We start from the raw sequence: 25,250 nt of genomic DNA, 5'->3' as shown, positions 1-25,250 counted from the left end.
AAGCATGAAACTCTGTACATCAATTATAAAATTATAAGCAGAAGGATACAAACCCGAGCTGGAAATTTATGTAAAGATTCTTCGAGCTCATTTCTAGTTAATCAAAAAGTTTGCTTGTTTCCAGACTTTATACAGGTGGCAATAATTACAAGTAAGGTTTTTTAAACTAAATTTAAGTGCGTTTTTTCACTATGTGTTGTAGTTTATATGTCACAAAATTCATATATCTTCCTTCAACCAAAGCCTAGTTGAAGTGTCAAAAAAATATTCGCAGATTTAAATGCAGACTTTAAATAATAATAGCATGCAAAAAGAACTTTGCAAAAAAAAATAAATAAGAACATTCTTACTTTGATTACACTGATCGCTCCGCCTTATTAGGCACATTGCCATGAGATGGAATTCGGGTGAATTATTTAGGGTTCCAATGGCCATTATCTTATGCACGAAATCTGCGGCTTAGCTGGACAAAGTCCCTGCTTACAACTGTATGAATTTCAGCTGCCCCTTCCATATCTTCGAATCACTCAGATACAATGCTTTGCCTATGGCTGACTAGGCGTATGAGCAATTTCTATGCCCACGCCCAAATTACCATGTGACGCGCCCATCAATCCTTTTGCCCACACACACGCACACACATGCAGATGAGGTGGACGACAACAAGTGGCAGAATTCACATAGCCATCAGATGGCCGGGGCATGCACATCCATGTCCAATATGCAGCAGCAGCCACCTTTTGGCCATGTCATGCGGCTGATGATGATGGCAAAGATGATGTGTGAATGGGTTTGGATGGGGCATGTAAGGATATGCGATTGTTGTGCAATGTGTGTGTGTGTGTGTGTGTGTGAGTGTCTGTCCATAAAAAACAATGACGGACATTGGATCTGGGCATAGAATAATAGTATATCAAAATTTTACAGCAAGCCACAAAAGAATGAAATAAAATCATTTACGCAAAACGAGACCCAAGTTGAATGCCAAGACAAGAAGACTAAGCGAAGAAAATACACAACGTTAAGCGGATGTACTATGCTTATCCCTTTATGCAGACACCCACACACACACACACACACACAAACACACAGAGACAGGCATGGCGAGAGATGGTTTTTATTATTTTTATTTTATTTAAACCACACAAAATACTTAAGACGATTTTGTGTTTTGTGGTCCAAGATGTATTGCCCATGGCCAAGTAAAAAGTGTTGAAAAGAAACGAACGACAACGAAAGTTTTTGCCAAAAGGATGCAACATGTCCAGCGGTCTGCGTGCGGTACGTTCTGGACACCATCTACGCCAGTTGAGCGAGAGAGGGAGTCGGGGGTGAAATGCCCCCAAAGGCATTTGCCAGATGTGTATGTAAAATAAGCAAATGTCTTACCTTTTGCCAAGACATTCGGTTCAAACAATGGCACGTCCTTTGATGACAGCCCAAGACAAGCTGGCATCAATAATAGAGCCGCACATGTCCTTTATCAAAGCATTCAGTCGTTCCATGTATTTATGACAGCATATATAAGCACAGCCACGCCCCACACCGCCCACCGCCCAACGGCCTTTGGACAATGCTTAAGCATTACACAAGAATATGCGACAGCATACAAATTGCGGATTTTTATACAATATTCATTTTTTTTTTTATTATTTTTATTTTTATGATTTACATTTTTTATTCGTATTTGCGTCGCTCGCTTGGCTCTCGAAATGAAATGTTTTGGCACATTTTTTAATGCCACCATTTTTGGTTTCCTTTTTTCGGATTTTTGTTCCTTTTTTTGTTACATTCGTACTTGGCAAATAGTGTGGCCCAAAGAAACGCGTCACTTAATTGTTTTAATTGCTTTTTTTTTGCTCTTGTTACTTCCATTAACACAATTTACTTTGGTTTGCTTGGTTTGTTCGGGTCCGTCTGTTATTTGTTTAGTGCCAACGAAATTTGCATGTTTTTTGGTAAAGTTCTTCCAGTGCATTAGGCGACAAGCAACAGCAGCAAAAGTAGACGGAGTTAGTTGGGACAGGCATATATCTAAGGGTAAGCTATATCTAGATAGTATATAGAAGGGTTGCACTCATAATTGTCTAGGTTTTTTTTTTATTTATAAGTAAATACCTTTATGAATAAGTTGTCGGCCCAAAGTGCAGACTTTTAGAAAGGATTAATTAAAGTCTTACTGTTTTCTATATAAAATTCGAAGTGTACAATTTCGGGCATAAACTTGGTGCGTAATCAAAGAAAATACTTAAAAATACTTACGTGTGTACATTTTATTTATTTATATATTAATGGTAGACAAAACGTGTGTCAACCGAAGTATTGAAAGCATTAGACTAGAAAAATCAAAATCTTAAAGCCTTATCAGAATGTGAATATTTTTAATAGCATCAACGACACGATGAAGGTATTTTATTTGCCCGACCGGTCGGCTTTTCACAGCTAAGAAGAAAGGTGTTTATAGAAAAAATAGTATTCTTAAGTAAAAATCAAAGACAGTTTCAATTAACTACTTTATCTGAAACATATAATAAAAAGAACAAAGGAGAAAAACTTATTTAAAATTAAAGTCATTTGTAATCTGATATAGAATATTAAGTAGATAGGGTAAAGAGATAGTGATGGGACTTGATAGGAAATATTTATTATTTAAGTTCCCGAAGGTATCGTGAAAGCAATGATTTCACTAGCAGGATAAAAAGTTCGTGGGAGAATACGTAGTACAATTTATTGTAATCTTTGCATTATCCACGAAAAGCTTTGTGATTAGCGTAATGTGCCCTGAAAGTAGGTAGGTCTAGAGAAAACAGAGAATTAAAGATGCGTAGATAATTGTGTTGTTAATATGCCATCATTTTCAGTCTATAATGGACTTTAATATACTAAAAATAATGCAAATTTTCCTGAACATTAATCCGAAAATTGTACCTACACACAAAAGTTTCCTTGGCATACGTTGGCTATTGAGAAGTGTCTTCAAATTAATTAGTAAATAGATTTTTTAGCAAATATCTACCTAAATATCTAATAAAAGTAATTATAGAATAGCAAATAATTTTAGCTAGTGTATTTCCACCTTTTATGGTATTGTGGAAATGTGGCACTTTCTAAATTCTATGAATCTCAAAGTGCTGCTCAATAGGTCGCATTTTTCATACTCTGTAATCTGCTGAATCTGTAAATGGTGTCAAAAAAAGGAAATTGTTTATGCTCTGTGCACAAACTGACAACCTATTTTGATTTTGTGCTCTATCCGGTTGTCTCAAGCTGGAGTTTTTAAATTTTCAATACATATAGTCGTGTATACCCGGCTCAGCTAAAGATTATTAAAGCCCATTAAAAACCTTTTTCAGTCTTCAAATAATTCTTATTGAATATAGAATACTTTATGATTCACACACTTACTCAACCAACTGCTGTAGTAAATGATTATAAAAAATATACAGTTTTTGTAGATAATAATATTCTTCAACAAATACACCACACTTATTGTCCAATAACTCGCAAAGTACTATCAGCAAAGTATTGCTAAAATGTTAATGGGATTTAAATGAAATAAACCCATTTTGGACGCTTTTCAACACATAATTTCTGCAAAATCCCCTCCGAAAAAAATTTTAAAAAAATTCGATTCTCAATGTTTGTATCATATTTAAATTTATTTAAATATTTTTGTGCACATAATAATTAATTTGCATATATTCGCTGGGGCCAACAGCTGTTGCGATTTACATACTATTTCCAACTATTATTGTATAACTAGGTTTTTTGCTTTTTTTATGAATGTATTTGTTATATCTTCTGTATATTTTCTGTTGTCATTTTTGCAATGTTTCAATGCAAATACCATTTTACAAATTTCGTTTGGCAATAATCAATTATAAAGCATTTGGCATTTAATAATTCATAAACAAAGCTGGCACCAATATATATATATTTACGCTATATGTGTTACACTCGCTCTTAAATATTTATTTATATATATATCTATATATGTATAGGTATGTATAACTAACTGAAACATTAAACCAACAAATGTGCAAAAGGTAACAGAGGCAAAACATTGAGCATACATTTGGGCGCTTGACCTGCGGCAAAGTTATTTTTTCATTTTCCACGATTTCTAAACACGTTGGCGAACTAAAAATAAAAAAAAACTGGAAAATTTCATAAACGAAAGCAGCAGAAAATTTATGAAATGGGAAATGGGATGATATACAGAGGACACTGAAATTGAAAGGTAAAACGAAGATGGTTAGAGTATGTTAGGGTACATCAGGGCATCAATATTACACAGAGACAATTTGAAAGGCAAATAATGTAATTGAAAGCAGTAAGCGTGATTTAGTCGAGACAGAGATACCCTGTACCAGCAGCTGTGCTCCTTCTTTGCTAAACCCCATTCTTAAAGAAACTCGGTGCTCATTGTCCGATCTTTTGAAAATGTTTAGAGCTTGAGTTTGGCTTTGATATCTGAGCACATACCAAAGCAGAAGGCTTAAGCCTTTAAGATAAATTTATTTTTATATTTTGGGGGATAAGGGGCTGTTCTTCAAAAACTATAAGTATCAAATCGGAACCTAAATACCCAATTTGTAGTCTCAAGCTATTATAGACTACGAGCTTTGCTTCAGCTACTTTATTTAAAAATCGATAACCATTGATCATTTCGAAATGGAAAAGCTGGTTAGAGTATGTGAAGGTACATCAGAACATAGGATTAAGGCTTTGAAATGGAAATTAATGCATATATGAAAACCAAAGGCTTAAGCTTTAAAAGATCTTTCTTTCTATATCAATTTTGGATAATTTGGTAATTTAAACAAAGTGAAATATTTTAAATCGGAACCTAAATACCAAATTTGGTATCTCCAGCTGATATAGTTTCGAGCTATGCTTAAAATACTTTATTTCAAAATCGATAACTATCGATATTTTGGAAATGAAGTAAAATATTGTGAAAAACAATACAACTTTTCTGCATATTTATAATGAGTACAGGGCGTTATAATCTAGAAATGATTGTTCAGCTTATACCTGGTCATATGAAGATACTATCCAGAAGTTCTGTTAATATTCTGATATATTTGTAATACTCTCTGGCAGGGTATAATAAAGCCAAAACGTGAAAAAGGTAAAAGTGGAGAGTAAAAAAAAGAAACTGGCTTTGCATGGAATGGAGCTTGTTGCTGCAGCAGGTCAAGGGAGCGTGGGGCTGGGGGCTTACAGGTCGCCGGTTGCTTGCCAGGCAACTGAAATAACATGAGCAATTTTTAGAAAAGCGACGACAAAACGTCGAATGAAAGATAAATAAAGTGAAGAGGAGACACACGAAAAACATATATATATATAAAATGTTAGAAAAAAAAAGAGAAGCGAATAACTCGCGAACAGAGCTATAAATCAACGTGCAAAGCAGCCAGCGGCGCCTGAAGGGGGAGGAGTGTGCGGCGGGGAAGGGGCGTGGCAATGTATCTATTACATGAACGCTCTGCGCTGTGAATTGTCGCAGCTGCAGTCGCGTCGAGTTAGCAACATTTTTTTCATTTATTTTTTATCGTCTTTTTTTTTATCAATTTTTCTTATTCATTTTTGTTTTTATTTTTTAGTTGGAGCACAAATATTTTTGCAAGTGTGACAAAAATTGTTGCCGCTTAAATGCTGCGCGCATCGATTTTGATTACATTTGGTAGCATGCCACGCCCGACAGCCATCTACTTGTCCACCTGGGCCGGTTCCATAGTGTACATATCGCGCAATAGTCGCGCTATCGGCACATTGCCGATAGTTTCCTTGAAGAAGAGCGCCTCAATGGTCGCCGCCCGAATTGTGCGCAGTGAGGGTAACAACAGCAGCAGTCGTCCGAAGCGTGTCGCCTGCCGTGGATAGCGCAGGCGGACATGATCGGACAGTATGCACTGCGCCTGATCCTGCAGCATCTCCACGGGCTGCACATCGCACAGGCCGGCGGTCTCCGGCGCGAACAATGCAATCGCCTTCATGCAGCCCACTTCGCTGCCGTCGGGCGTGATCTGGCGAAATCGACAGAGTATCTCCTGTATGGTCTTCATTTCCATTTGGGTCGCCTCATCCTGCAGCACGCGCTCCTTGATTAGCGGCGATTCTAGTATCGGCGTCAAATCCAATGGTATGGTCCATTGGGCGAGATTGAGCAGAAAGAGCTCCTTCCAGGACTCCTATAATTGGAAATGAAATATTGAGAAAATAAATGGGGTAAGTCAATTTTGTTATTATGATATACATATGTTCTGTATGTTCTAAAAATATATATATAATATTATTGGCAAGCCAGTATTCCCCTGCCTTGCTCCTGTCAATTTTTGTGCTTAATATTTTAGATATACATTTTTTACCCAGTTAACCCAGTAACAGTTCCTCGAATAAAAACCAAAGGTTAAAACATGTTAGTCTTGTGGTGAGAATCTTGGGGCTAAAAATAAACTTTCGTTTATTTAAACTTTTGACACGCATTTTCTTTTCAAGAGCCGTGGATCTAGCGAAAAATATCTGAAATGAATTTTTACACAGATCTGTGAAAGTGAGTTTGAAGCCGATCCGAAAAAAATTGAACATTTTTCTCCAAATTTCCACTCTTTAACTTTTTATGCATTATATGTATGTCTTTTTGGCTGCGGGCAATCCCGATTAAATATCTGTCTACAGCAACAATAAACCAAAATAACATGTGATATCGTATCCGTAGGTACTTTCTATTTCGAAGATCTCACATACACATCTCTATTTTGATTTTGATTGTTTAAGCATCAAAAAGTTTTGCATGCAAATTTTTGTTATTGCCATTAAATTCTGATTTTTTGGAATTTATTTTATAAGAACATTTTTCGCTATTACAGCAAATCCACTGGGCTGGGTGAAAATAGGGTTTCAAGATAATACGCGAAGGTTTTTGAACGTGCAATGCCGGCTAATATCCGCCAGTTGGTGATAGTTCTTGGAGAAGTATTCCTTAGAAATTAAATCGTACCCACCTGTAGCAGTAGATGCTGATCATTCTTGGACAACGTCTGGAACGGCATCAGGCACTTGACCCAGCGCACAGCCATGAACAGAAGACGCGCCGTCGTCTCCTGGAGCATTTCCCAGGAGAGCAGGCGCGAGTCGAGCAGATGCTGTGGCAGCGGCGAAGGGAAGAGCAGGGCGTTGTGTTGCACCTGGTACTGGATGAGCTCCTGGCATTTGTCCGGACTGAGCAGCAGTTCCAGAAAACCGTTCGAGGCGTGGCAGCCGCCGACGGTGGCACGCGGCGTTTGCAGAGCCGGAGGCGGTGTCGGTGTTGTGGGCGTGGGTGAGCCCGATGTGTAGCTAAGCTGTTTGGTGTTGTTGTCGCCGCTGCCAGCATTGTTGTTGTTGTTGTTATTATTGTTGTTGTTGTTGTTGTTGACATGAATGCTGTGCATGAGGAGCGCAGCATTGCTGGGCGGCGTCGTGGCATTATTGTTGGTCCGATGCGAGGCTTCGCTGAGGCAGTGCGTCGAGCCCTGTGCCGGATGCGGCGATGTGCTGGATGCGGCCCGGCTCTGTGAATCGGTTAACGTCGGCGCCGGCGATACACTGCCAGCGCTCAAGGGTGGCGATGCCGACGGCGATGGCGTCTCCGTTTCCACATTAACGCGCGGACTCTCGCTGCCCAGGCTCAGGCTGCCAACCTCGTCGCCACCAGCTCCGGCACTCGGCGAACCAATGCTCGATATGGACTGTATGGAATTGCTGGGCGAGGGCGATGAGTAGTTGTTGTGGTTGCTGCCAATTGTCGCCGACGTCGCCTGGGCGCCATAGGGCGACGTGGAAACCACAGCGGCCACGGCCGTTGCCGTTGCCGCCGTAATGCCAGGCAATTTGCTGGCCGCCTCGGCAATCAGATTGTGATGGAGCAGGTGGGGCGGAAAGGACATGGCCACGGCAGAGGCACCACCAGCAGCGCTGCCGCTGCCGCTGACATTGCCATTTTGTAGACCGCCGGGTGGCGCCAGCGCGTGTCCATGGCCAGGATGATGAAAGGCCGTCGCATGTGATGCTGCCTGCTGTGCCGGATGTGCTCCATGCGTCTGGTGTGGATGCGTCGGCGGTGGCTGTGCGCCCGTGGCCAGATGAAAGCCAGCCGGCGGTGCATGCGTCGAGATGTGCTGCGTATAGTTGAACGAGGCCGAGACATTGGTCACCAGCGATACCGGCAAATGGCCGCCATGATGATGATGCAGTCCGGCGGCAGCAGCGGCAGCCGCCGCAGCATGATGCGCCGCCGCCGCGTGTGCGTGATGATGATGATGATGGTGGTGGTGGGCGTGGGCAGCGGCCGCATGATGCGCCGCAGCAGCAGCAGCCGCATGATGATGATGATGATGCAACTGCGGATGCAGCTTCGGCTTGCGTGGACCGCGCTCGTGCTGCACAGCTAAAATGAAGCCAAGAAAAATATAACTTTGAGATGAGTAAATAAAAATAGAATGCTCGGAGACAGCATGCGGAAGCATTATTATGGTCATCATTATCGAAGGAGACCTCTCGGACCCCATAAAATATACATAGTCTTGAGCAGTAGGATTAGCCAAGCCGATTTAGTTATGTTCGTCTTTCTGTCTGTCTGTTTCCGTGCAAACTAGTCGCTCAGTCCTGAAGCTATTGTCTTTCTTTTACAGACAGTAGGAGCTAGCTTGTTCGGATCACTATATAATTTTGCTGTCATGGAAAGGATGGGTCCTAAATTAAATTCTAATATTATCAGCTCTTAAGTTTTTCAAGATATTTCGAGCAAACTTGGCATTTATTAGCTTTACTATGCTCCTTACATGAGAGCCACATCTTTCTATCGTCGGAGCACTATATCATGTAGCTGCCATAGGGGCGATCGGTTAAACTTTAGTTATTGTATGGAACATTTTTTTGTTTATCAAGATATCTTGACCAAACTTGGCATTTATAAGTCTCACTATAATCCGTATATATATATATGCAAAGTCTTTTTAACATCGGAGCTCTATATCATATAGCTGCCATAGGTATGTTCGATTGAAAAGTAGCTTATTGAATGGAAAACTTTGTATATAATATAATTTTGTCTTGAGGTGTGTTAGGCATAGAGGGAGACATCTCCGACTCCATAAAGTATATATTTTATATGGGAGCAAAATCTTATCTACATCGGACCACTATGTCATATAACTGTCATAGGACTTATCGGTTGAACACTAAGTTTTTATATGAAAAACTTTGTTTTGCTCAGTACCAAACCTGGCATTGACTACTAATATATGAGACATATTTTGTGAATATACTTTTTCTAGCATATAGCTCTATAGGCATAAGAGCTCCTAATTGTCATCAAACCCAGCAAAGGTAAACTTTGAAGTTTTCCTTACATGTATGCCAAATATTAACATATATAAATAAAGATTTATGGCTTCTCTGGGAACCATCATATAGAAAAGCATTTGCCCATCCGCTTAAGGTTATTTAATCTGCGGCGTGTCAAAGAAAGCCTTTTTTGCTTCCTTTTTTTTTGTTTTATATATATTTTGTAAATTTTCTGAGCTTTTCCATAGATTTTTCGCTGATTTGGCCGTTTTCATCTTGTCGAACAATCTATTTTCCTTTGTTTCGGATTCGTTTTGTTTGCCTGCGAGTGCGTTCCGTTTGCTCAACTGTTTTGCATAAAATCAGTTCAAGTGTGTAATTGCGTTAATCTGCTTTTAAGTAGTTAAATAAATAAAGTTAATTTCAAAGATACTTTGACAGTGGCTTTCTTCTTCTTCTTTCCTTCTACTTTTTTTTTTTTTTGATGGCCGCCCAGCATACTTTGCTGAACTTTGCTTTGAAGTGTGGGTTGGAACTGCCGAACCAAATAGCAAATAGTAAATAACACTTGGCTACGTATAAGTAGCTTCTTGAGGCGCACACACTCACACACACGCATGCATAATAAACCGATTATTAAAATGCGCAGAGAGAGATGCAAAGATGGAAAACGGCAGCTCTCTGGTAGTCGAACCTGGCCTGGTCGTGTGAACTGTTGCATATGCCCCATGGCCTGGACCTGGGCTGACATGTGCGTGTGTGGGCTGCTGTCATGACTTTTATTTGTTTGTAATTAAATGTATCTATAGCGTGTGTAAGTGTGTGTTTGTGTGTGTGCGCTTGTATCTACTACCTTGTGCGTGACGCAGCGCAAAAAGGGGTGACATTTTAATCCGCAGCTAATCGCATGTGTGAGCGAGCGTCTGTGCAAAGTGACTGCAGCCACTTGACGGCCCCCGGGGCCACACGAAACTACTAGTAGCTCCACTGTGCGTGTGTGTGTGTGTGTGTGTGCAGCAAGTCTCAAAGCTTTCAAAAGATCACAAATTTCAATTAAAGAAAATGCCAAACTCATCAAATTTTTACGCTGCGGGTTAAGCGGCGCATCAAGCAAACTTGCGACAACATTTTACCCGGCGACGGCGAAAAAGAACGACTCTTAAAAACTGCGGTTGGCGGAAAAAAAAAGTTGGGCGCAAAAGCAAACCCCTGCCTTCGACTCGAAAAACTTGAAAACCCCGACCCAACCTTGGGTCATGCTAACCCTTTGCACGCGACACTTTCGTGCTTCAGCTTCTGCTTCTTCTTCTACTTCTTTTTGTCGCAGCCCGTCGGGCAAACAAAGAAACGTGTGAAAAAGGCAAAAAATTAAGGGCATAAGCAAAAATTGTAAAATTTTAATTTTTCCTTGGCTGCGCTTTTAAATCAACCTCACCCCAGCCACGCCTCCGCCAGAAATGAAGTCTTTTCCAACTGGCAGCGACGCCATTTTGTTTGCCGTCGCTCACAAAAGTTGCGGCAAAGAAAATTGATATGAAAATCCGACTGATTTGATAGAGCTAAAAAAGTTATGAATGCAAAATGCAAAAGTCGTGTCGCCCCGTGCACAACGTTAATTGACTGGAGGCGTTTTTCCTTTCTTTCACGCAGCCATTTGAGGCTGAGATTGGTATAAAATATCACGCAGAAAGGTCAAAGCGGTGTTTAATGGAGAGAATTAAAGTAATTTAAATATTTATTAAAAGAAGAACTTCAATTGTATAATCTTGAAGTATATTTGTATCCACTTGAGGCTAGGATTGGTGTAAAATATCACTCAAGGTAAAAGCGGGTTTAGTATTATAATTGAATTGCTTTTAACATATTTGTGAGAGAAGAAATTCATTATATTTTTAGCCTAGTTATTAAAATAAAATTCATTTTGTTCTGTTTAATAATCGAAAATATGAAAGATATATTCAGACCCATCAAATGAAATAATGCATTGTATATCTTCGGCTACGTAGCTCTCATGTGAAAGTCTCAGGCTGCATGCAGCTAGACAATTCTCTAGAATGTACTTAGGTTAGGTTTTAAGGCACCAAAAATAATGAAAAACAGGTAAGAGGGTTTACCCTAAACCTTCTTCTACCAACACCAAATACAGCTCGCAGTACGCGCCCGGTTATTGTAAGATGAAACATACTTGATCTGTTTACACTATTGTAGGAGCTTAATGTCAAATTTGGTGACTCTTCAAATCTAAGAGATTTCCTCAAATAACTTGATTTCGATATCGATTTTTATCGTTTGCGGTGCAAGTTATCGATTATCGGAAACAAAATCGCACTGCACAGGCACTTGAAAGAATCAAAATTTTAGTCTCCAGCTCTTATAGATCGATACGTTCATACAAACTGACAGACGGACGGACGGATAGACAAACGGATAGACGGACAGTCGGACTGACAGACGGACAGATAGACGGACATAACTAAATCGACTCGATTATTGATACTGACGAAGAATATATATATACTTTATAGGGTCGAAGATGCTTCCTTCTGCCTGTTACATACATTTGTTACAAACATTTTACCCTTTTCTACGTATTTTTAATGGGTTCAAGGTATACAAATTAACATTTTAATTTTACATTTGCAAACTATCAATTAATTTTTAAACATATTTAAATCAAAGTATAGTAACGTTTGACTTGTGCAGAGTTTAAGTCCAACTTTCGAACACCTGCCCAAACTCTCAAGCGTGCCGAAGGGCATCATGCAGAGGCGGGAAAAAAAACACATAGCTATCTTCAAATCTAATTAGCAACTCATTACGCATCCTCAAAGTGTAGAGCAATAAAAACAGAAACAGTTGTGAAAAAGAAACGGGAAAACATATTGACCGATTTGCTGAAGCTAATCAATTAATTAGGGTAGAGAGCAGAAGGAAGCTGAAGTACAAACGCAGCCAAGCAAAAACAATTATGTCAAAACAGGAACGAGACCAGAGCTGGGCAAAAGCAAAAATGTCAGAATGCCAGACAGAGAAATGCGGTAGAAAAATTAATGATAAGTGGCAGAGCAACTGAGAGAGAAAGCAACTGAGGGAGAGTTGCTGGAGAGGGATAGGTGTAGAAAAGCGGATGTTAAACAGCTGCCAAGTTCCCAGAGCTGAGCTGCACGCCCGGCGACTTCACGACCGAGACACGCAAAAATCCCAAATGAATGATCATCAGCCCGGGCGGGGTGGAGTGTCTTGTCCAGGTTATCCTGGCCAAGCTGCCAGCTCGTAAGCTGAAAAGCGCAAACCCTGGCCACAAAATCGGCAGGCATTATAATGAGTGTGCTGCTACCGATACGCAAGTGACTATATATACACACAGATAAATCTTATATAGGTCTGCTGATAATAAAAATAAAATGCGATTGTTTGGCAGGCAAATGAAAAGTAAATAAGGCAAATATTGCTAAATGTTTCAAGCGGGGGACACAGAAAAAAAAATAAACCATGAAATTAGAGAAAAGAAACACTTGAACTGATTCGATGCGGTTGGCAAACAGTGGGGTGTGTGTGTTTGTGTGTCTGTGAGTGTGTGTGTGTGGGTGGGGGGTGTGTTTCCCTCATCGGGGTTGGGTTGGTTCAGATATGAGCATCGCCCTTGGCTTAGCAACTGTAAAGTGCGTAATAGTTCATAATGGCCATTGTTTATGTCAGCTCAAGAGCTGCGCCTCCTCCCCAGGGAGGGCATCAGCCAGTCGAATGACAAATTGTCGGCTTACACTTCTCATAGTACGATAAGAAAGTTACGTTTCATTGGTAAATTGGTTTACTTTTGAGATGAACGATAAGAAAATATTTAATACATAAAAGAGTAAAGATTTAACAGCTGCTAGTTTTCGCTAGGTTCACAAAATCTATATAATCAGCTCTATTTAACCAGCTCGGGTTTCTTTGTTTTATTTATTTAAAATCAAAATGAAATTAAGTTGGCCTCAGGTTAAAATGTTTTTAACATTTAGATATTATTTAGAGTTTATTTTAAATTTTATTAAGATTTAGATTTTTGTTAGATTTCAATATTATTTAGATTTAGATTTTATTTCGATTACGATTTTAATTGGACTTAGATTTTATTTAGATTTTATTTATTATTATATTTGGATTTATATTTTATTTAGATTTGGATTTTATTTATATTTCGATTTAACTTAAGCTTTTTTTAATTTGGCAAGTACCGCAGAAGATCGAACGCACAGATGATCGATTACAATTAATTTTTATTTCTATTAAAATTAAAAGTAAAATTAAATGGTTAATGAAATTTTTCCAATAATTTCTTTCAAAAGAATAAATCTATCTATCGTGTAAAATGTTGTTTGAGCAGAAAGTTAAGAGTGAATAAAATCTGTCCAATTCAGCTGATATTCAACAGAGATTACACTTAACTATTCAAACTTAAAGATTTTGAACAATCAACTTAATATACATGAGTTTAGTTCTAACAAAACATTTATTCATCAGTCCACGAAATATCATTACTGCATAGCTCTTCACTACATAGGTAATTGATAGGCATATTTGTTTATGCATACCTTTAAATTTAGCCCATTTTGAATATTTACAATAAATTTTACTGCCTGCCCCGCGCACCGCACCGCACCTCAACGCAACGCAACGCAACGCAAGGCAACGCGTCAGCTGCATGGTTGAGGAGGCCAAAGGCTTTTACGCTCTGACTCTGTCGTCAGGGCCTAGTGAGTGAGTGATTTTAAATCCGCTTTTAATGTTGACACTGACACTTTTGTCATTCACAGGCACACACACACACACACTCACACACATAGACAGTGGTGGTGTGAGTGCACGACACATGCAAGCCAGGCGCATTTACATGTCGCCAGTCGCACACTGCCTACCAAAAGTGTATGCACATAAAGTAGTAGGCTATAATGTCAATTAAGAGCAGCACTGCAGCCTGTATAAAAACATATATATATGTATACATACATGTGTGTGTGTGTTTGTGTGTGTGTGGGGCTACTTTGTATGTTGCATGGCTTTCAGTGCCCCGCAGTCATGTGTAAATGCAATGCGTATACGTAATATGACGGGCGCAGTGCGTGCGAAGCGGGCGGCTTAAAAGCTGCATGCAAATAAATAAATATAAACATACACACACAAACATGCGCACATACATATACATATAAACAAAATCAATACGTTTAAAATGTGGTCATGAAATTAGTCGCCAGCCAGCGCCAAAAAGTCGACTATACATATATACACATATATATAGTATATATATATCTATACTTATAGACACAAACAACGACAACTACATTTGATGACCGCAAACGCAGACGCTGTCAACGGGCCAAGTTACGAGGTTCGGTCTGTTGACAAAGGGGCTTAACTGCCCAGAAGTATGCTGCAAAATATATACTTTATAGACACGGGCAGAAGATGCTATCCAATCACGAACTAACCATGTTGCCCATCATCAACCCGACTGCAAAACAATTTCCATTTTCATTAAATTTACACTTGGCTGATTTTCCAGCAGCCTTTTCGACTACTATTTGTTGTTGTTGTTGTTGTTGCTTATCTTGTGTATTCAGCATTTGTTGCTTGGCCCGGTTGGCAGCGTTTCGTTAAGCATTTTGTTTGCCATTAGCTTTGTAAACTTTTCGATTTGTGAAAAGTGCTAAAGTTACAATTGCATTGGCAAGCTGAAAATAAAATTATAACGATCATAGAGAGTCCTCGTTATGAGCGTGTCGCAAGTGCGGAAAGTATTCCGTATAACGAGAGAAATGAATATGTTTTAAATGGATTCGCTTAACTGCTTGACATATTGAAGAACACATTTGAAATGTTTGTATTTATCCCCCTGATATCAAACTGTAAAGAATAAAAAGATTTATAAGCCTATAACAGGGGAAAAGTCTTTCTTTTTGTTATATATAAAGTCTTTAGATAATATTGGGGGTTCATTTATTAAAAAAAAAGTCGTATTAAGATTTGGCAGATAATGAAAACACGGCTGCAAGCCCAATACGGTGGTTCGGTCTCTGCCTCGTATTTCGGTTTGTTACAAAATATAAATATATAAATATATAGAATAAATAATAAAAATAAAACATAAAAATAATAATTATTTAAAAGTTAATAACAATAATTATAATAGGCATAAACTAATATAAGTAACAGAATAACTGAGTATGATTTAAACTTTAAATTATGTATTAATTATTAAATTCGTATTATTTTAATACAATTTACGTTTAGTTTTAAAATCTAGCTTAACTCTACTCTCAACATCTACTAATAATAATATTATTAATAAAACTACTAATAATAATAATAATAATACTAATAATAACGACACAAATGCTAATAATACAAATAATAATAAACTAAAAATAATAATAGTTACAATAGCACTAATAATAATAATATCACTAATATTTATACCGAATAGCTTTAATTTTTTAAATTGTGGTCTGAAATTTTTTGATAAAATAACAATTAGCTTTATAACCTAATGAACTCTCAACATTTACTGCTATGATAATAATATTACTAATAATAATAATAGCTTCCTTAATTTTTAAATTTAGGCCCTGCAATTGTTTTGACACAACCTACTCTAATTGTAATACTCTAATTAAAATTACTATTAATTGTAATAATAATATTCATATTCAAAGGTGCTAAAATGTGTTTATTTATGGCCTTGTCTTATTTTGGTACAATTTACATTCATTTGTTACATTGCTGTGAACTAAAAATTTCCGAACTGCCCAACTGGAACTTAAAAGTATATTATTTGTCATATTTTCCAAATGCCATCATTAGAGCAGACTTTTCAGCTCATCACGCAGCCAGCAAAGATAAAGACCTAAATATGCGCACGCACACGCCCCCTGCTCCGCACCCCGCCCTCTACCATTCCACACTCAGAAAAGTGGACGTACCGAAAAGGACATTTTATTGCTCGTTTTTTTTTTTTCTTATACGAATGGGATTTGGAAAAGCGACACAAATCACTCAAAATGAAAAATCCGCTTAAAATGCCGCGTAAATATTTGTAAAGAAATTTATAAGAATCTAAGGCGCTCGAGAAGCTGGAGCTGGCAATAGAATGGAGCTGGCAAATGGTTGGGAAGAAGTATGAGGAGGGACAGGGGGGGGGGGCACTATGCGTGATGATGATGCTGACACTTTGTTGGTACACAAATGCAAATACCATTAAATGTGACAAGTGGCAACATAATTTGTTAAGGGAAGCTCTCGCCGTGTCGCCTTTTTTTCTCTTCGCTTCTCCTCTACTTGTTTTCCGTACGCTGCCCAAAGATATTAGCATACAAAGCGGCCAACATTTATAAGGCAGTGGGCAGGCGGCAGGGGAAAGGGGCAGGGCTAGCAAAAGTAAAAGGAAAATGAAATGTGCGCTGTTTGTCATATTTTCCCATAATAACTTATTTGCCAAAGCAGAAGTTGAGGTTATAAAAACGCTAGTGTTGTGTTGTGTAACACTACACTTTACCGCTTGCCAACACTGGCAGCTCTACTAATTAGCTTTATGGGCCAACATCGAGAAATCATACAATAATAATATGGTCCAACTGTAGCTAAACAAAATGCAGACCAACTAAAAATGGCTAACCACAGGACCTCAAATTCTACCACACCCCCGAAAGAGAAAAAAGAAAAGTAGAGAATATACAACTATTCTTATGTTGGCCCGAAAAATGTAACACAAACGTGCCTAGAACGATTTTTGTGGCTTTTTTGCTTTTTGCTCTAAACAACAAAAGCACTTTGTTTGGGGCACATCCTGGCACTGGGCAAAGGGATACGCTGCTCAACTGCGAGCTCTCTCAGTTGTTGGTGTCGGTATCTAAGTGTGTATGTGTATGTGTGTGTGTGTGTGTGCGGGGGTGTATGTTTATTGTTTATTTACGGCAACCAGCCAAGAAAAACCCCAAAAAGGCAGCTAACATGAGGCTTTCCAGCGGCAAACTAAGAAAATGCACAAAGCAAAAGTACATACACATGTCCGGGGCACACCACTGGCATGCTCTAACATTGAGCATGTTGGCTTCATCATGCAGTTTGCGACAATATTTGTTTGAATTGCTTGGCAGCGGCTAGAGCTGTTCAATTGAATTTTTCCAGAAATTTGACAGTGTTTTTAGCTTGGAATATTTAGAATATTATTTGAAATATTTTTATGCTTTATAAAAGATTTATCTTTCCATATTTGTTTTCTATTTTATTTTTGTTATAATATTTTATAATTTTTTTTTTAACTTTCTTTAATAGTTCAGAATATTGAAATTATAATAATATTACGTAATTACAGCTATATTATTATTTTATGCTTTTGTCTATATTATAATTATTTTAATTTATATTTGTTATTTATTCCCGCAAAATATATAATATTTCGATCTAGTTTAAATATTTATCTGAATTAAAGAATCGCATAATTTGGGGCAGAAAAACTAGTTTTATTTTTTTTTTATTTAAATCTGCTGTCTATATTATTATTAATTTAATATTTTTTTCATGCAAAATATTTAATATTCGCTCTTATTTTTAACTTCATTGAGTTGATTCAAGAGTCTCATTATGTGGGGCACTATTTAAATTGAATGAGATATTTTTGAGATATATCTAATATAAGACATTATCGTGGGATTTTATAAGATTTGCAAAAGAGAAAGTTCCCATACTCCCACATTGGCTTATGGTTTGACTTAAGAGCTTCGGTTTTTCGTTTTGTTCAAAGTGTAAGGGTATCTAATCTTTGGCTTTTCGAGCTTGTTGTCTGTTTCTTTTTTTTGCTGTTGTGCTTTTGCCAGTTGTGCTATTGTTGTCACCTAGCGAGCGTGTGATTGTTGTTGGGCCACGTTCCGAGGGCGTTAACTATAAAGCATGAAGCAGCTCCTCGAACCGCCCCAATCGCCCCCATCGCCCCAACCGTCTACCGCTTGGTAAACTAACTTTGCTTCTGGTTCGTTTCAGTGAAATCTTTTGGGCCCCTTGTTTCGCCCGAGCTGCGCTTTGACATCTAATGTCGCACGTCTGACGTCTGAGTTTTGGTATCATCATTTGATTGTCAATACATTTTAGTCGCATTTTCAAGCGATGGGATAATGCATGTAATCCGCTATTAAGTGCACATTGTCAATCGACTCCCCCCTGAAGGCGAATTGCGTGTGAGAAAATCTGCAACAATTCTCACGCTGTTCTCCCCCCTGGCTGGCTGCTGTTGCTGTCGCTGTCACTGTTGCTGTTGCTGTCCTGTGCAGTGAACCCATCAATGGTTGATGCTAAATGGTAAATTGTAGCCATAGAGCTGTTGCCATACAGTCATAGCTATATAGCCATAGATATAGCTGTAGATGTTTGTATATTGCTTTCATTGCCAGCCGCTGCCGTTGTTATGTGTTTTTATGCTACATTTAATGTTGGCTTAAGAGCTTTAAAGCTACCATTGTTGCATGGAGTTGTTGAGTTGGGAGTTCGATTCGATTGGGTTGTTTTGTTTTGTGTTGTTGGGCGGGTCTTCGTTTGGTGTGGTGCGCATGTAAAGCTCGGTCAATTGCATTGGCCAAATAAAGTTGGACATACACGTTGAGTAATATGCAAATCATTTAGTGACTCAATACAAATTCGAGCTTACGAACATATCTGTTATCAGACAATAAAAGCAGAAAGATAGAAATACAATACATGGAAGTATTTCAAAGGTACAAAAAAAGTTTACTTTGTTTAATGACCTTTATGTAGAACATTGTAATTCAAGCACCTGATTATTATTGTGTATCCAGAAGTCGAAGACTTTAACGACCAGAAGGCCGAGCTTATCGCCTACATGAAATTAAATACGTATCTGAGTCGGGATGGTTCCCAGTTTTGGAGAAAACTAATCTCTGCGTTGCCCCACAAATACCGGTTGGGCTGCTGAGCTTAGACCCAGATAAGTTGTATGAATTAACGCTGAATATATTCTTTATGAATATATAGTCATAGATAATATATAATTTTTATAGTATTTCTAATTAAAATTTAAAAATATACATTATGTGTTCACGTGAATTGGATTCATACACTTCGTATGCCGACTCATAACCTACTAACAATTAATGTTTCATATTTTGTTCCTAACATTTATTTTCCATTACCATAACTGTCATCTTTCTGAGTAATAACAAATTGATTGAACAGATATAAAATTCAAAATGACAGCTTTATTTGAGCCAGCGATCTCTCATTTGTTAGTTTGACACCTTTTTCATAAAAAAACGAATAAAAATATATAAAATTGAAAATGGCAGCTTAAGTTGAGCCAGCGACCTCTCGCTTATTAGTTCGACGCTCAAATACCTAAGCCAAAGAGAGGTTTAGTAAAAATGTGTACTTGCTAGCTCTTAGCTCTTGATGAGCTGTGCCTTGATCTCTAATTTAGACTACAATTAAAACTAACTCTTTTAAGTTTATGAAGGCCAAGTAGCTATTGCAAATACATTTTCAAATAAAAGTAGCTTCTGTCAGCCAGCCAGCCCTGTTTCTCTGATTCAAATCAATTCAATATAGCCACTTCCTTTCGACCTTCTAGGAAATCAAAGTCACGCCTACATAATTTATGCGGTACACAAAAACTGTCGTACAAAAATCAAGTGTCGCAATTTCAATTGTATGGCTTCTTCTGCTACAAGGGGAGGCAGTGCGCAAGTTCGCATAATTTATAATCAGCTTAATGACAACTACAACAAAAAAGAGAAGGAACACACACTCGATGAGGCCGCAGCCAGAGTAAGTCGAGAGTCCTCCAGACTCTTGCCAAAAGTGAGTGGCACCCAAAAGCCTGCGGCATTTTGGTTTTTGAGTTTAATGTAATTTATGCCTGGTCTGGTTGCCGTCGTTGTTGGCAAAGCGGGCCCAGCTAATTTGCTGCATAATTAAATGAATTTTCCAAGTAAAACAAAGACTTGCGGCCAGAAAATAGCCTACCCCCCCCCCCCTCCCACCATTCTACTTACCGTCCTTATTCATGGCCGATTGAAAGCATTTGGCTAGGCGGCAGGCTCGGCATTGATTCCGATGGGTTTTGTCCACAGGACAGCGACCCTTGAGATCACCTGTGGCCTTGCAGGTGTAAATCCGATTGCGATGAATGCTACGCTTGAAGAAGCCCGAACAGCCTATATATGTATATATAAACATCAGTTATAATATCATAGTTTGGATGGATGCGACTTACCATCGCAGCTGTAGATTCCATAATGTTTGCCCGAACTGCGATCGCCGCATACCTTACAGGGTATGTCCAGCAGACGATCGCCAGCTGTGAATGTATAAAATTTATTGAATTATTCACAACTAATAAATAAATGCAGCATGAAAGAAGAATTATAAAGTTCAATTTTGGTGCTTTTGGAATTATTCGAGAGTTTTTCTTGAATAGCCTTTAATTTGTTTGTTTATTTATTTTTGGTCAATTTCCTATAACTTTAAAGGGAATCTGGAATGAAATAATGAAAATAAAATGAATATGTATTAACAAGAATACGTAAAAAATAATTAAATAAATAAGGAATACAATATTTGAAAAGCTTAGTAAAATAAAAATAAAATAGAAATATAGTAAAAACAAAATAATATAAAAATAAGTTAAAAACAAAAAACAATAATAATAAAAAAAAAATAAAAATAATAAATTGAAAAATATATTAAAATATTAAGGAGCAGACCTCGATATTTGTTATATAGATGTATATGGTATAGAAGTCAGCTTTATTATTTAGAAAAACTTAAACAGTTGCCAAGCAAGATTCTTTTGTATGTTCACTTAATGTATATACGAACATTTCACTTTATAAACATTTGCCCCCATTTCATCCCAAATTTGAAAAAAATCTCATTTATTTAAGTAAATTCTTGCACACATTAGAATGCCATATTGCAGCTCTGACAATTTTGCGAAGATTGGCGTTTGTATAAGCACTAAAATCAACTTTATATTGATGAAAGTAAAGTGAAGGTGCATTTAAGTGGATATTGGCAACATTTACGCGTATTTAACTTAAATTTAAGAGCTAAGCCTAGGCCTCAAAGCTTCCGTTAGGCAAACACAGTGCAGCACGCACAAAAGTTGTTGCACACTTTGCGGCACAGTTGCCGTATATTTGCCAACTGTGTGTGCGAGTGTGTGTGTGTGTGTGTGTGTGTGTGTGTGTGTCGCGGATTAGCAAGTGAAAATTGCACAAAGCTAGCACATAATGCCAGTTATATGGCTACAGCCCTTTTGGTCCGGCACACTTCACAAATTAAGTTGAACACTCGGCACTTGTCAAAATAAAACGCGCCCGTTTTCGATTGTTTCCCTTTGTTGGGCCCTTTGTTCTGTGACATTTGACATATTGTCAACTGTTGGTTGGGTTTTGGTTGGGCTCTGGTCTGGTCGAGTCTGGTCTGGGTGGTTGCCTCCAGCCGCATTTCGGTTGCGACGCGTGTTGCCAATTTTCACACCCTGCGCATCGGCAATTGTCCGCAGCGTGTTAACACCTCTCGAGTGGCTGTGCGTGCCCGTCTCCCAGTCACTGGCCCTGCCCCCGGCCCCTGGCCCTCAGCCTGGCCCCTAAGGGTTGTATTAAAATCTATATCAAATGAGCGTGATCCTTTGCGCTATGTTTTCTTTTTTAAACATTTTTATTGTTGATTTTAAATATTTTTGTTTATTTATGCCATGGCATTTCGTTCTGCTGTTTTTTTTTTTTGTTGCGTCAACTTTTGAGTAGTGTGTGCCTTGTGTGTGTCCTTCTGTGAGCGGGTTATATCTTAGTTTTAACTGATACAATATGCTTTTTGACTGGTATGGAAATCACGGCATTGTTTTGATAGGCTAAAAAGGTTGCCGCAGTTGCGATGTGGGCAGACGTGGGATTTGAACTGTTTGGGCGTGGGAATTGCGAATTAGGCATATCAAAATTCTGGCAATGGAAAGGGTGTTAACTGTGCAGTTTGATATCACAGTAATGTACAGCTTTTATATAAATGCACTTAGATAAAAAAAATTATTTGAAAGCTTTATAAAAATATTATGTTTTATATGAATGGAAATATTCTGTTTAGTTCCTTAAAAAAGAAGACCTCTGCAGCCTGCCGCGTATTTATAATAAACGTAATAAAACTAATAATTATTACATTGATATAAACCTAAGCTATAATTTTAAAATTATTAAATGTGTAATTATTAAATTAAAAATAAAAATTATTAATTTTAATTATAATTGTATTTTTTATAATAAAAGAATAATAATTATAAACAAAATAATGAACATAAAATATATAAGGTTTAATATGACTTATTTTTTTGTTGATATAAATTAATTGTTTAATGTCTACTTTTATAATCTTTCCTTTATTTAAATATTTTATTAGCTGGTTCGAGATCCGAAATTCCATTTATTCAAATATAAATAAAACAAATTTGTTTTAATAATTATAAATAAAAATATTTTAATATATTATATATATTAAGACAAAGAAGTTTTATTTATATATTAATATTTTAATAAAAATATAAATAATGGTTTTATTTGTATTTAAATATAATAATATAAATTAATATATTTATTAAAACAAAATGATTTTTTTTTATTTCTGACCTTGAAAATTTGAATTATGGAAAGGTTGCCAAAAACAACAATAAATAATTAATTTGTATCAATGATAAACTAAACATATTACACATCATGTATTTTATATTATTTATTTATTTTATTTATATAGTTTTATTAAAATTAATATAGATACGTTACAAATTTGGCACAAGCTTCAAGCTGGCTTATCAATTGGTATTCAATACAGTTCAATAATTTATTTCCCTAGTATTTTGATCATTTAATATAACTGTTCTAGTTGGCCTTTTTTTATATAAAATTATATATTTGATTGCGATAATTGATTTCGCATAGATTAAAATGCCGGGTCTTAGACAAGAAAACCAATTGTATAATTGCCTTAGCAGGTTTTTTTTGTGCAATACTTTGCCTTTAGTCTTATTTGTTTTTAGAATAATGACTTATTTATTTAAAACTTCTTCACTTAATACTCATGATTAAATTTATAAAATATATAATTTTATAAAAATTGATTTTTTCTAATCTCTCTCACGCTTTAAAAACCTTATTTTTTATATTTTTGACGGCTTTTGTTCAATAATATAAAAAGTTTAATTTATTAAACTTTTTTAAACTATGTTAATAATTTTCAAGAAATTGTGTTTAATTTATTTTTTTTTTGGAAATATTACTGAATGATTTAATACACTGCTCCGGACTTCATTTAAAAAACTTTGAACTTGTAAAACCCTTAATTTTCCCGACGGCAATGTGATTATGTAATAAGCATGCTATACAATAATCTGCTTGGGCTCTTTCAAAACAGCGACGGCTTTGATAGATTATAAGAAATTCCCGACGGATTGATGAAATAATGACTTTTCCCATTGTTTACCTGTGCCCATTTTCCGTTGATGGAAATATTTGAACCCTAATGTATCCAGCGTGCTTAAGTTTATAATAACTGGGTATAACACTCGAATTAATTGACTGCGTTTGTGTCAATTTTCAGTTCGGAATTAGGCAGGTTAACAATTAGCACTTTGAGAAACACGAAAACAACTTTTGACCACCGCACGCCAAAAATGTTGGGTTACGTTTGCCGACGCAAAGGACGACGACGACGACAACGACGACAACGCTGCTGCGGAGCGGATGCGGATCGTTTTGGCTGACGGACCAACTGTGAATGCCGCAGCCAGCAGCGAAACGGAGCAGAAACAGAAACAGAAGCAGAAGCTGAACCGGTGCCAGAGCCAGAGCCGTAGCCAGAACTGAGCAGAGCAGAGCAGAGCAGAGACCGCCAATTACGAAAGTGAAGCTGCCAAAGGAGAGGTCCTTTTTTGCAGTCAATTTGACAGAGGACGCAGGACGCAAAGCCAAAGGCAGCAGCAGCCACCCGCCTCGGCCGCCCACACACCCTCGTTTCGGGATGCTACACAAAGCCACAGCCGTGCGGCAGGGCACAGCACGGGTCGTCGCGGGATATATGAAAAATATCGGGCGCAAAAAAAAAACCCCCGTAACCGAATGAGGAAAATGAAAATGGTAAAGCGCAGCGCGACGCGATGCGATGCGAGGCGATGCGAACGATGGCAGCGAAAAACCAAAACGTCGACGAAAAAGTCGAAAATTTACGAAAAGCTACAAAATGTTACATTTCATCCCCTGCGAGTGGGCACAGAAACGGTGCAGGACAGGACAGGACAGGGCAGGACAGGACAGGCGGGCAGCCAACCGGAAAACGCCCTTTTTTCTGTGCCTGCCGCTTGATGCGATTACAGCAAATGAGGAGACTTCCTGCCGTCCACCATTTTCCTTCTTTTTTTTCTGTGCGCACACACACACACAAACACACACATACACACACACACTAATGTGCGTCCCGGCCACGCACACTGCGACATATCTTGTGGCTTTCGACAATTCACCACAAAATGTCAAGAATGATGAAAAGCTAGCTACGGAACGAGGCCGTCGACGACCTCGTCGTCGTCGTCGTCGCTTGCGTTGACGTCGTCGCTTCTGCGTGTGTATTGGTAATAACATCTGCTGTCCCGCTCTCTGTATGTGCTGCTCTTTCCTACTCGCTGCCTGTGTATCTGTGCCTCAGTAAATATCTTTGCCAGCAGAGGCGTCGTGACTGCTGCTGCTGCTGCTGCTGCTTCTGCTCTTCGGGCTGATGCCTCGCTGGCTTCTTCTTTTTTTTCGTTTTTCTTCTTTTTTTTTTTGTTTGGTTCGTCCTGCGCTTGTAGGCTGTCGGATTATTAGTTCTAAAGTCAGGATCTCAGCAGT

General features: G+C 37.9%; 1 protein-coding gene across 1 annotated transcript; it reads right to left on the bottom strand.

Moving 5' to 3' along the window:
- Positions 1 to 5,671: 5,671 nt before the first annotated feature.
- On the bottom strand, positions 5,672 to 23,860 carry dsf (dissatisfaction). Its single transcript, XM_064697511.1, has 5 exons — positions 23,851 to 23,860; positions 20,594 to 20,677; positions 20,373 to 20,534; positions 7,011 to 8,434; positions 5,672 to 6,197 (listed from the first exon to the last, which is right to left on the bottom strand). Exons 1-5 carry the CDS (start codon positions 23,858 to 23,860, stop codon positions 5,715 to 5,717), a joined length of 2,163 nt encoding a protein of 720 aa, XP_064553581.1. The 3' UTR covers positions 5,672 to 5,714.
- Between the last annotated feature and the right edge of the window lie 1,390 nt (positions 23,861 to 25,250).

This window comes from Drosophila montana, unplaced genomic scaffold (assembly GCF_035044405.1).
Source record: "Drosophila montana isolate Dmon_TW-CO22-7 unplaced genomic scaffold, ASM3504440v1 contig_402_1, whole genome shotgun sequence".
In the NCBI taxonomy this organism is placed as follows: Eukaryota; Metazoa; Arthropoda; class Insecta; order Diptera; family Drosophilidae; genus Drosophila; species Drosophila montana.
Note: the sequence above shows the minus strand (reverse complement) of the source record. Positions and strands in the feature narration are given on the sequence as shown.